The following is a 13,947-nucleotide window of genomic DNA, read 5'->3' on the forward strand; positions in this document are numbered from 1 at the left end:
TTCTAGTAAGCCATCTGTAGGTTCAGGAAATGTGCCCATTAATTCCTGTCATCATAAGTAATATTTCTTGGGAACAACTGGTAAGGCATGTGGCATAGCATTGTGAGGAACATGACTCATTAGGTGAAATACACACTTATGGTGCTCAGAAATTTGTTCATTCAAACTAGTCATGGTTTCAGGATCCATAATCTGTTTACCTGTTTGAACATTACAGCCTCAGAAATTTCTGTAGAAACATTCTTTTCCTGTTTAATCATTGGTGAGAGTGTACACATACATAGGGGAATTGGATTCCCCTATTACTACTAAGAAGGGGAAAATGAAAACAAAAATAAACACTAATAAACTTATAATAAGTCCAAAAATTCCAAGGAAAGATAGCAGTAGTGCAAACCATCAGACAACAGGCACTCTGGGAGGTTGCCGAAAGACTTCTTGGCCAAATAACGCCTTGGATGCCGCAGCCCTGCTGAATGGTGTCCACCAGCCTCACTCCAGAGCTGACCATTGCTGCTGTTTGGCCACCACTGCTTAGTCATGCGATTGCTCTTCACAAGTGATGCTGACACCTCATTGTAGAAACAAGTCACAAGAGTTCATTGTTCTAGAAAGTTACATATCAATCTTGGAACTCCAGAAAGTTCTCCTAGTGTTGACCTTTGTCAGGAAGAAATCAACACACATCATGTTCATATCAGATTGCCCCAGTAAAGGTATTTTTACAATATATTTGTATCATTAAAAAGTTAGGCAATGCCAATGTGTAATTCATATATAAATTCCCTATGCAATCGTTCCACCTCTTTAGTTTTGGTTAAGGCTTACTCTTCCCACTCTTTTTTCCCATCCTTGACCCCATAGCAGATTAACTTCCCCAGTGCTCCCCCACCCGGGCTACTTTCATGCTACCTGTGCTTTATTATCTCCTGCTTAAAGCTTCTCACAGAAGAAGGGAGAAGAAAGAATGTGGGTGCTGGAGGACTGGCAGGAGTACTGTCTTCTGGGCATGCCCTGGCCACAACCTGCATGATCCCAAAGCACCTGAGAACACCTGTACCCCAAGACCTGTGCAGTGTAGGACTTGTCACTTTTCTGTTACGGCTGGGAGGCCCCATCCCTACCAGAGGAGCTACAGGAAGTTAATGGGTTAGCAAGAGAGGGGAATCTTTTCCCTCAGTTCTGTAACCGCTAGTACTCATGCAAGTGACTCTATGTAAACTCAGTGGGTCACAAAGAAAAAAGAAACATAAAAAGTCCTTGTTTCACAGTGCACATACTAAAATTGGAACCACAACAGAGAAGATCAACATGGACCCTGCACATGGATGACATACAAATTTGTGAAGTATTCCATTAAAAAAAAATCAGGGCTGGAGAGATGGCTTAGCGGTTAAGTGCTTGCCTGTGAAGCCTAAGGACCCCGGTTCGAGGCTCAGTTCCTCAGGTCCCACATTAGCCAGATGCACAAGGGGGCGCACGTGTCTGGAGACCATTTGCAGAGGCTGGAAGCCCTGGCACGCCCATTCTCTCTCTCTCTCCCTCTATCTGTCTTTCTCTCTGTGTCTGTCGCTCTCAAATAAATAAATAAAAAATAAAATAAAATAAAATAAAATAAAAAAAAATCAAAGGAGTTGGAAAGAAGTTCAGCAATAGTGGGAAGGAACCAAAGACGTTAAGTGGGGGTGAAGCTGATGAAGAAACACTGTATAGGGCTGGAGAGATGGATTAGCAGTCAAGGCACTTGCCTGGTAAGCCAAAGGACCCGGTTGGATTCCCCAGGACCCAAGTGAGCCAGATGCACCAGGTGGCACATGCATTTGGAGTTTATTGCAGTGGCTAGAGGTCCTGGTAAGCCCAACCTATCTTCCCCTTTCTCTCTCTCTCAAATAAATTAATTAAAATTTAAAAATACACTGTATGTAATGATATGAAACTACTAAAATTGGATAATTCTCTTGTGTTTATAGGTAATAATGTGTAATGAAAACAATTGCTATGAGTATAACTCAAAACATTGCTCATGAGTGTGTTTTGGTTTTCAAGAACAGTATCAAAATAGTCATTATAATCCAATTACCTAAAATAAGAAACATGCTTCCCTTTAGAAGTATTTAAATGTTTTCTGAAGTTACTAAACCAAATAAGTGCATCCTCTAATAAATTACCCAACACATATTCTATGTAGGTTTTCAGTGGTCACCACAGCCATGAACTCTACCTTGAATCTGAGTGGTGATGAAAAACCCAGTCTGGGGCTGGAGGAATATTTTAGCAATCAAGGCATTAGTCTGCAAATCCACAGTACCCAATATCAAATTGCTTGTGCATTGAGCATTAAAAAAATAAATTCCAATTAGCTATTCTTATTTGAGTAAAAGATTTCTAATATTCTACAATAGTTGAATTCATGTCTTCCTGTTCTCATGCCACTTAATTCACTGAAAGAAAGTGATTTTCTTGGTTATATGGTTCCTGCTACTATAATTTCAAAGAATATACACTTACTTTAATTCATGTGTTAGATTATGGCACTGTCATTCTAAAATACCAAAAGCCAGGCTGCAAAGAGGGCTCAACAGTTAAGAAAGGCATTTGCCTACAAATCCAAAGAACCCAGGTTTCATTCCCCATGACCCACGTAAGTCATGAGGTGGCACCAGCGTCTGGAGTTTGTCTGTAGTGGCAGGAGGCCCTGGCATGCCTGTTCTCTCTCTTCATCTCTCTATCAAATAAATAAACATGAAAAAGATATACAGAGCATGATGGCGCACCACGAACACATTGCACACAGACGTGCTAGGAGTCCTCCGTGCTGGGTTTTGAGGAACATGAAAATCCCAGTGTTCAAAAATAAGGCCTCAAATAGTTATTTGAGTGAAAATCCAAATTCTGAGTGCAAATATCAATTAGATAAAGTAAATCATTAGTGGTTATAAAAACATCTCAGTTAGTGGGGCATTGTGGCGCAAGCCTTTAACCCCAACACTTGGGAAGTTGAGGTAGGAAGATCACTGTGAGTTCAAGGCCACCCTGAGAATACAGAGTGAATTCTAGGTCAGCCTGGGCTTGATCGAGATCATACCTAAAACAACCGAAACAAACAAACAAACAAACGCCAAGGTGGTGCACTCCAGCACACCTGAGGGCAGAGGATCAATGTGAGACCGAGGCCAGCCTCAGACTGCAGAGCGAGTTCCACATCAGCCTGAGCTACAGTGAGACCCTACCTTGAAACACAAGCAAAAAAACAAAGCAAAACAAAAAATGCAAAAAAAGTCCCAGCTAGATTATTTAATCACCAAGGACCTCAGAAAAAGACCTAAGGTATTTTTCATGGGTGCAAGAATGGTCCTTGTGGCTGGGTGGATCTTGGCAAACCTACCAGCTTTCCTCTTCCTGGAGAAGGGCGGGGGCAGGAGGTGTCAGGAAAACCCTGTTGGAGGACAGACTCCAGGGAGGACTGCCAGGTGCGGGGACCTTTCTTTATTTGCTCTTCCTCCTCCTCTTCTTCTTCTTCTGATATCTCCAATAACCTCACAGCCTGCGGGTCCATTTTCTGGGCATACTGGGGGTTCAGGTATCTGACAGTTGTGAATAGGAGCGTTGGGGACACGTGACCTCACCCTGGGTCTACAGGGAGCCTTCTGATTGGCTGACCCAGCTGAGAGGGTTCCTCTTTGCAAAGATCAGTTTAGAGAGGGTCACTTGACCTTTATGGGCCATGAGACAATGGGAGGGATTTGGTGGAAAGGCCTCTTGGCTCTTGAGAACAATTGTAAGTAAAGAGGCTGTTCCTTTGTGCCCAAGGATGTCTGTCTACATGAGATGCCCAGGTCTGCAGTCATGGGTAAGCCTGACAAGAAACCAGCAGAGATGGCTGAACCTCCCAGTGTGTTGACAACCCCACTTCACTGACCTTAAAAAAGTGTCTTATGGGCTGGAGAGATGGCTGAGTGGATAAAGCGCTCACCTGTGAAGTCTAAGGATCCAGGTTCCGTTCCCCAGTACCCACATAAGCCAGATGCTCAAAGTGGCACATACATCTTCAGTTTATTTGCAGTGTCTGGAGGTCCTGGCACATTCATTCCATCTGTCCCTCCCCTTCAAATAAGTAAAATACTAAAAAATAAAAGGAATGTAAAAGCCAAAGGGAGGAGAAGGAGTGCTTTGCAACACTCTCTTCCACGCACAAAGTGACTGCAGCACTCATGACCTCGCAGTCACGGAGGCGATGTACAAGACCTGCATCATGGGGGAGAAGGATGACATCAACCTGGGAGACACTGGGGCTGGGGAGATGGCTGAGTGGTTAAAAGGCTTGCTTGCAAAGCCAAAGGACCCAGGTTGGATTCCTTTGTGTGCACATAAATAAAATCAATTAGAATAAACAAAATTAACTGTATCCACACTGCTTAGTCTTTCATCCCTTGGAAGCATTAATTAAGACATATATTTATTCCAAATCAACTTTTCCCTCTCTGTTAGACACTATATTTCCTTTTGGCATACTGCTCATGTTTTACCTGTACATACCAACATACCAATTTTGATATCCGTGTTGCTCCAAAACCATTTTATTGTCTTTCTCCTTCACACAAAATCTAATATCATAGTAAGAAAAAATAACACATGACTCATGCATCTATCACACAATTCATCAATTTCTTAACACAGTTATCTCATTTAATTGTTCCTCCTCTTATAAAGCTACACTTTGTAATGCTACCTACCACAAGCCTGAACACTGTCAAACACAAGTAACCCTGGCTCAAGTATTTGTTGGCTTATGCAGTTTTTGGCTTATGCAGTTTTATTTGCAGGCCAGTACATGAGGTTTCCATAGTTCCTCCATCGACTAGAAAACACAGCAGAAGCTGTGTGCAAGACAGTACTGGATGTAAGCTATATGAGCTGCATGGGAAAAGCACATTTTCATGACGAAAGCTCTGAACTCAGTCACTGGTGCATCTCCATGGTTGCTTGCTTGATATTCAAGCATGTGTATGGGTATTAAAAATCAGACATAGCATTTTGAATGAATGTGTTGATAAGTCTTCAAAACTAGCATTAGAAATGGGCCATTTTCTACAGACTATGGGCAATGTCTTACAAAGCACACCCCCAAACATTTCAATTGTGGAATATTTTTTTAAAATTTATTTATTTATTTATTTATTTGAGAGCGACAGACACAGAGAGAAAGACAGATAGAGGGAGGGAGAGAGAATGGGCGCACCAGGGCTTCCAGCCTCTGCAAACGAACTCCAGACGCGTGCGCCCCCTTGTGCATCTGGCTAACGTGGGACCTGGGGAAGCGAGCCTCGAACCGGGGTCCTTAGGCTTCACAGGCAAACACTTAACCGCTAAGCCATCTCTCCAGCCCTCAATTGTGGAATTTTTAATTGGAAACTTAGGAAATGTACTCATGGTGATAGTAAACTGTATGGACTGGGTCAAAAGAAGGAAGATCTCTTTAGTTAAGCGAATCCTCACTGCTCTGACCATCTCCAGAATTTTTTTGCTCTGGTCATTATTCACCAGTAAATTAAGACATTTCCTGTACCCAGAGTTACTTATGACTGAAACAATGACAAGAATGATTCATTTTTTCAGGGATAGTGACCAATCACTTCAGCATGTGGCCTGCTACCTGTCTCAGCACCTTTTATTGCCTCAAGGTATCCAATTTTTCTAATTCTATTTTTCATGATCTGAGGTGGAGAGTGAAAAAAGCAATTTCAGTGATACTGATGGTGTCCCTGGTTCTTTTTACTGTATATATTTTACTAGTCAACATGTGTATTCACATCTGGATTGATAGATATAAAAGCAATGTATCTTTCCACTCTAATTTGAGTAACAATGCAGAATTTTACAGGCTTCTCTTAGACACTATCACTAGTTCTCATTCTGTCCCTTTGGCCCTGTCCCTGATACCTTTGTCTCCAGCTCATCTTCTCCCTGTAGTAACATCACAAGAAGATGCTGCACAAAGCCCACAGGGGCAGAGATGGCAGCACCAAGGCCCACGCTGAAGCACTGCAGGCTGTAATCGCCCTTCTCCTACTATATGCCATTTTTTTCCTATCACCTTTTGTACAACTTTGAAAATCTGAGATATTGGAGAAAGGCTTTTCACTTCATTTTAACAAATTATCACAGTAATTTTTCCTTCAGCCCACTCCTGTGTCCTAATGCTGGGAGACACAAAGCTAAGGGAGATCTTTCCTGTATTGTTGTGGCTGAGGTGTAAGTCCAAAGATATGGTACCACCAGGTCCCCAAAACATGTTGGGGATTGTGTCATATATTCTACAGGAAGTTGACTCATAAAAATGCCTTCTTTATTAAACATACTTAATATGATAATATTATTTCTCTTTGTATTATTTTATGACTTTTGGAAGCATTTTGTTTGGATTGAGCCTGATGCAAATTATATAGCCATGATGTTTCTTAAAATGCATATTTAAGCATAAATACAAACCACTTGCATGTAACTATTTGTCCATCATTTATCATTTTGAGATTTTTAAAACTGTTAGCCTATAGTATATGGTACATGTTTACATGTGTCTCTGTGAGGCATATTTTTAAAAACTGTGTGTCTGTCATCACACAAGAGTACTTGGGCAATATAGAATATTTGGTGAAAGTTAAGAGAAGAAATGAATAACATAGACTTTTAAATAAGTTGAAATAAATATAGGACTTGATTTAGAAGTATTTTTAGCAATTCCTCAGAATCACTAGGCTACTATGTTAGAATTACCATATCTGTACAAACAGTTTCAGAATCAAAAATTTAAAAATGCTTTTATTATTATGAGAAATATGCAAATTGCATGTGTAAATATTTGTACTCTTTCTATTATTGTTAGTGTGGGATCATCCAGTTCAAATTATATGCACAATTATAATGTCATAATTTTTGATAATTTCATAAAATATCACTTGGACATTATCGTTATCAAGTACGTGTATTTCACCAGGATTGGAACCGAGCAGATTATCATAAGAACAGAAATTTTCAGTACCTCAGAAGGGATCAGCTCATAATCAGTGTAATTTCTTATTATGTTTACAATGTTCTTAGCATTTTTTGTTACAATTAACATAAAGCTAACTCATGAAAACATAGTGTGAGAGTGAGTATATGCATCAAAATTGGATAGGAGACTAAGAGATCAAGAAGAGGTGATGAGATGTGAGGGGAGAGACAAAGGGCTCTGGTAACATGAAAGCAAAATGGAGGTTAAAATGCAGTGTGTCAGAGGGGAAAGTTTGTGCCCAGTGAAGAAACACTTCTTGGAGCCCATCTGCCAGGTTAGTGTGAACCTTTCCAGTCTATGTTCACTTTTCATTCCATCTGGTTTTTCAGTTTCCAAATACATTAATTTAGTAGTAATATGAAAGAAATAGTACTTTTTGCAAATTGCAATATTTTTGTGGTATAAGTAATTATATTCATCCCTTGGTGGACATGCAAATATTTCTTATCCATTGTCTGAGAGAATCTGAGAATGTCAGATTTGTTCATTTTACAATAAAGATTTTTCTCTCAGTTTCATTCTTTCAGTAATGTCACTTTATTCCTCAAGTCAAGAAGGGTAAGAATTTCAGCAGTTGCCAAAACAGCCTTTCTATTACACATTCTGGATGAGGTGAAGAGCTATAAACCCATTAGAACTGCTTTACTATGGACAAAAGTCAAGGCTCTAGAGAGCTTCTTACATTCCGGAAGTTTGAGTCCTTGCAAATAGCCACAAGGTCACTTTAGGTACTTGGTATTAGTGTTGGTTCAAGCTGTTTTCCTGAGAGTCCCAGGCGATGGTGTCATGTGCCCTTTCTTAAATTTATTTATTTATTTGAGAGCGACAGACACAGAGAGAAAGACAGACAGAGGGAGAGAGAGAGAGAATGGGCGGGCCAGGGCTTCCAGCCTCTGCAAACGAACTCCAGATGCGTGCGCCCCCTTGTGCATCTGGCTAACGTGGGACCTGGGGAACCGAGCCTCGAACCGGGGTCCTTAGGCTTCACAGGCAAGCGCTTAACCGCTAAGCCATCTCTCCAGCCCATCATGTGCCCTTTCTGATGGGCAGTGTCACCTGGCAAAAGATTACAGAACCTTGAAGAACTTCCATGTGATACACCCCAGACATTCTCGGTGCTACATTTTCATGTCTATTTCCCAAAGGGACATAGCATTCTCTCATCCACTGAACACTGGTCACGTCATTGTCTCAGCGCTGAGAAGTGAGTTAGAACTTTTGGCTGTCCACTTCCAAGGTTAATTAGAAGAACTCACCTTACGGCTCAGTCTTCCTCTTGCTTAAACTTAGTCAGACCTCTGATGTAAGAATCCACTCTGCAAGGCTGTCCTTTCTGCCCATCTCTGATTGTGCCCTCTGCAGGACCACTAGTGAGAGCGAGCTGCTCATGCCAGCCTTCATCCTGCATGATCTGGGAGCAATGCTGGAGGATGCTCACTGGCTTGGTCAGGGCCTGCCATCTCCTGGGCTTTTCCTGACTCAACAAGTACCATTTCCCAGCTGTGTTGCAGCTCAATCCTGTGTTTCATAACTTGCTCAAGGATTAACTCTCTCCTTACTGGCAGTACAGCTACACAGTTCTGAATACAGATGAGTCTTCAAATCTATTTTTTGACTATTTATCTCAATAAAAAGTAAGCCTTTTATTCTGTTACCAAAATTCTTTTTCAAATTAATACTCTCAAAATTTTAGGAAGGGTCAAGGAATTCCAATAATATTTTGCTTGAGTGATGAGATTTAGCCCTAGTTTTTACATAATAATATAAATATTTAAAGCAGTATTTACCATTACATGTACAATGATAGGCAGATAGGCATGCAGATATAATTGTGGATGGCTTTTCATTTTGAGATATGAATTTAGTATTACTATGATAAGAAACCTTGCCACAAATAACAAAATAAGCAATATATACAAACTTCTTCAATATGCAGTTATATACAACAATGACTTTATGACTGATGAAGATCTCACTCCTCTCTGTGGCAGTGATTTTTATTTTGCTTTGCTGATGAGTTATGTTAGAATTATCCTCAGTGTCATTTTCACTTAGCTATAAAAGATTGCCTTTTCCCAGGAGTTGCTGTCCAGGTAGGACCTGTGCTGTTTCTAATCCAGAGTAGAAGGTGCACTGAGGAGTGTTCAGGAAAGATCTCCAGGGTGAGCCTTCTCTGGGGATCAGAGTTCTGCCTCTTTTCTGAAAGCCCGTGTCATCCTACCACCGGCTGCCTCTTTACCGTCCCGCTTCTAGGTTGGTTTGCATTTCTGATTCTCCTCTTACTTGAGCTCATCTGCACCACCTGGAAGAAGGCAAGACAGAGATTCTCCCGCTGGGCAGGTATGTGTATTTCACAGCTGTCAAAGATATTTTTTGTTCTTAAAACTTCTCATTCTGTTCATTATGACTTATCTCCATGTATTTCAGGTAAATATTGTACAACGACTATATTTTTACAATCTGTTGGATTTTCTTTCTTCCTTCTGTATTCCTGTGGACATGGAGGATGGGGCCATCAGCCCTACCTAGTCAAATGACACACGTACTGCTCTGCCATCTCTCATGTTAGTCATATCTGTTTTCCTACGGTAGTAGCTGTATTGGGGTACATGGGTATATTTAACATTGAACTATGACTGTGATTGTCTGTTCCTTATCTTCCCCAGGTATAGTCATCATTTGTCTGCCTTGGAGTCTGGTAATATTGGCTATTGGGCAGATGTTAGAGGAAAGTGAGGGGAGGCAGGCATGATCTAATGGCTTGTGGTACCAGGGTGGAATCAGCTGTGTTGGGTCAAGGAGAGTCAGAAGATGAGGGGACATTGGGCAGATATTAGAGGAAGGGGAGGGGAGGTGGGCATGATCTGATGGCTTGTGGTGCCAGTGTGGAATCAGTTCCACTGGGCCAGGGCAAAGGAGAGGATGGGTAGAATTCTTGCTGTGCCGATTGCTCTGTTACACCTCCGCATCTGCTTGACAACACAGCAGGAGGATGCCTATTACTCTACATGCACAAAGTTCCAAGTTTCCTTTTTATATTAATGCTGCATGAATTATATGGCAAAGCATTTTACACAATATTTGACCAATGGTAACAGTTCAAGGCATGAGCTAAATGCCTTGTAAATGTTAACAAAGTATGTCCATTTTCAATGTTAAATATGTTCACATTGAGGATATTCACCATAAATTACTGAACATTTGACATCATTGGACAAATCTACATCTTTGTTCATAGAGCTCTGGGTAACATATGCACATGTCTTTTTATAGGTATAATTTTGGGGTCTCTATAAACCTCAGTATATATGCAGTTCCATATACCAGTTTGGAGTCTTGTTCCTTTCTGTATACTTGGAATTTATCATGTTGTTTGACCAGAACTGGAGTAGCTGTATGAAAATATGTTCAACCCAGAAAAATAATATGTATAATATGGTTTTTATTTGCATTTTAGTGTAGGAGGTCTCAGCGTTTCTCTTATGATAAGCTAGAGAATACAGCAAACTATTTTAAGGACTGCATTCTGGATGAACCCCAACTGAACTGAGCTTTGGTAAAGAGATTACCCCAGTCGCTGGCAGCTCTTGATACTTGCTTATTTTGATATAACATTTTAAATATTTATTTTTTTCTTCAGACAATGGAAGGTGTCATACAGAGCATAATGATACTCATAATAAGTATGGAATTCATAATAGGACATTTGACAAATGGATTTATAGTCCTGGTGAACTTCGTGGACTGGATGAAGAGAAGGAAGCTCTCTTCTGTGGATCAAATCCTCACTGCTTTGGCTGTCTCCAGGATCGCTCTTCTTTTGTCTACAGGCTCAAGTATATTGGTATCTAAGCTAGACTCAGGTGGAGCATTTGCAATAGAAATTTTGAAAATATTTACTTTTGCCTGGGTTGTGGCTGGTCATTTTTGCATGTGGCTTACTGCATGCCTAGGCCTGTTTTACTTTCTTAAAATTGCCAACTTTTCTAACTCTATTTTTCTGTATTTGCGGTGGAGAGTCAAAAGCGTGATTTCAGTGATAATGCTGGTGTCTCTTCTCCTTTTGATTTTAGAACTTGTACTGATGAACTCATATATTTATGTCTGGGTGAAAAGATATAAAGACAGCTTTGTGAATAGTTCCAGTTTGAGTGACAGTGTAGAACCGTACAGGTTTCTTTTACTTCTTAGCACTATTTTCACTTCAATACCCTTTACAATGTCCCAGGTAACTTTTATCCTGCTGATCTTTTCCCTGTGTAAACATGTGAAGAAGATGCAGGACAATGTCCAAAGATGCAGGGATGCCAGCACAACGGCCCACACCACCGCCTTGCAAATCATGGTCACCTCTGTTCTACTTTGCTCCATATTTTTCCTGGTGTTTCTCTTGCAGCTTTTGAAGTCTGAGTTGCTGACAAACGATCTTTATGTTAGTTTCTCCCAGGCTGCTGCATTTGCATTTCCTTCACTTCACTCTTGTCTTCTGATTCTGGGAAGCATGAAGCTGAGGCAGGCCTCTCGTTCTGTGTGGTGGTGGCTCCGATGCAGGCCCAAAGACGTGAAACCTTCAGATCTCTAAAATATATTGGAGACCATGGTGCCTATTGTAGGTGGATGTGAGTTCATAAGTTATACTACGTCTTTAATTTTTAAAATTTAATGTAATTTATTTATTTGAAAGAGAAACAGTCAGAGTCAGATAGCCATAGAGAGACTGGGCTGACCAGAGCCTCTGGCCTCTGCAAATGCACTCCAGACACATATGCCACCTTGTACATCTGGATTGCATGGGTACTGGAGGATTGATCTTGGGCCCTTAGGCTTCTCAGGCAAGCACCTTAATTGCTAAGCCATCTCTCCAGCCCTACATCTTTAATTTTTACTTTCACAACAGGTTCATTCACTTTGTGTTAATTTATAAATTTTATAAATATTATCTTCTTTATGCATAAGCACTATATAAATACATCACAATATTAACAAAAGATATAACAGTATATTTATTGTACAAAAGTATATAAATCTATTGTGACATTATTTTTGTATAAACTGCGAGATTTAAAATTTAACTTATATATGATATATTTGCATGTACCCATGTGAAACATAAAAAATTTACAATTTTTGCCATACAAATATAATTTCATGCTATATAAAATGTGAATTAATTTTAGAGGAGAAATGAATTACTGACCCTTTTGGTAACATGTACTTAAGCCATATTTTGACCACATGACCAATTTTGGCAGCTCCTGAGAATCAGGAGCCTACTGTACTAAAACTACTGCATATTATTTGTTTCATTCTTAATAAATTATTAATTTATATTTTTCCTTATCAGGAACATAAAATTTACATTTATGAATGCATTCTATTTTTACTATCATTTTTTTCAGCTAGATATCATACTCCATTTTAATGTAAGAACATACAAGTTAGAGCTAATGAATATTTTATCAAACAACGATTAAACTTTGTTGTTTTCTAATACTTTGTGTTATCAGGTACCATATGATTCAGGATAAAAACCATGTAGGGTGTCAAAGGGAGAGAAAGATACAATATCTGATGAGTGAAGATAAGTGTCAAAGATAAGAGTCTTAACTGTCATGTAGTACTGATCAGCTCTCCACCAAATTCGTAGGACACATCAGCAGGAGGCTTACCAGTCACACCTGGAGTTTGGTGATGAAACATGCAAAATGATTTGTACTTTTGCTGCTTATAGTAAATGTCCTTCTTTTGTCTGTAATTTTTAAATTTTTTTTTGTTTTTATTTATTTAGTTGAGAGTGACAGAGAGAGAAAGAGGCAGACAGAGAGAGAGAATGGGCACGCCAGGGCCTCCAGCCACTGCAAACGAACTCCAGACGCATGCGCCTCCTTGTGCATCTGGCTAACGTGGGTCCTGGGGAATCGAGCCTTGAATTGGGGTCCTCAGGCTTCACAGGCAAATGGTTAACCAGTAAGCCATCTCTCAAGCCCTTGTCTGTAATTTTTAAAAACATTTATTTATTTAGGAGAGAGTGTGAGAGAGAGAAAGAGTCAGATACAGAGAAAGAGAATGGACCAGGGCCTCCACAGCCACTGCAACCGGACTCCAAACGTATGCACTGCCTGTTGCGTCTGGCCTATGTGGGTCCTGGGAATTGAGCCAGGGTCCTTTTGGCTTTGTAGGCAAGCACCTTAACCACTAAGCCATCTCTCCGATTCTTTCTGTGATATTTTGTGTTTGGTTAATGTATGTGCAGAAAGCATTTACTTTTGTATGTTTTCTGATTAGAATACAGGAGCATTACATACTTGCTTTGCATGTCAAGTTCACTCTGTTGTCTTTTTCAGCTACACGATTATATCATCTTGATATAGTTACTTAAATTATCATTTTATTTCTTCATTATTATTACATTAGTTCATTGTACATAAGGAGATGTCTTGAACATTCCAATGTTATGTCAGTTGCAGTAGTGACTAGAAACTAAGTAAGTGGAGAGAGAGCATCTGATACCACAGTCATAAATATGATAGTGATTTTTGCTCGGAGACAAGTATTTTTAAAATTTTTCTTCAGAGAGTCTCTTCTTATATGAAACCCATTTTTATACAATTAGCATACACTAATAAAACATCAAAAGATAACTTTATGTCTTTTCCATGGGCTTGATGTGATTGTCAATAAAATATGAAATTTGTAGTGTTATTTATGGAAATTGCTATGTATCCCCCTTTCCATCTGACTAAATAAAATATAGTAAGTTAATAATAGCACTTATAGGAATTATATTTCTATTGAATTCAGTCTATGCTCAATGTCATATAAAGATTGCCATTTGTATATATTGTAAGGAATTTTTTGTTCATTCTTACTTATTTATTTGAGAGTGACAGAGA

At 39.7% G+C, this 13,947-nt stretch overlaps 1 protein-coding gene, 1 non-coding gene and 1 pseudogene across 2 annotated transcripts; all 3 read left to right on the top strand.

Moving 5' to 3' along the window:
• The first annotated feature begins 1,256 nt into the window (after nucleotides 1-1,256).
• Nucleotides 1,257-1,363, top strand: LOC123456488. Its single transcript, XR_006634565.1, has one exon. It is a non-coding gene; the product is annotated as a U6 spliceosomal RNA (small nuclear RNA).
• A 2,871-nt stretch (nucleotides 1,364-4,234) lies between these two features.
• On the top strand, nucleotides 4,235-9,583 carry LOC101595001 (annotated as a pseudogene).
• Nucleotides 9,584-10,697: 1,114 nt separating this feature from the next.
• On the top strand, nucleotides 10,698-11,636 carry LOC101594713 (taste receptor type 2 member 14-like). The gene has a single exon (XM_004668645.2). The coding sequence runs from the start codon at nucleotides 10,698-10,700 to the stop codon at nucleotides 11,634-11,636; it is 939 nt and encodes a 312-aa protein (XP_004668702.1).
• Nucleotides 11,637-13,947: the final 2,311 nt, after the last annotated feature.

Source organism: Jaculus jaculus, chromosome 23 (genome assembly GCF_020740685.1).
Source record: "Jaculus jaculus isolate mJacJac1 chromosome 23, mJacJac1.mat.Y.cur, whole genome shotgun sequence".
Classification (NCBI taxonomy): domain Eukaryota; kingdom Metazoa; phylum Chordata; class Mammalia; order Rodentia; family Dipodidae; genus Jaculus; species Jaculus jaculus.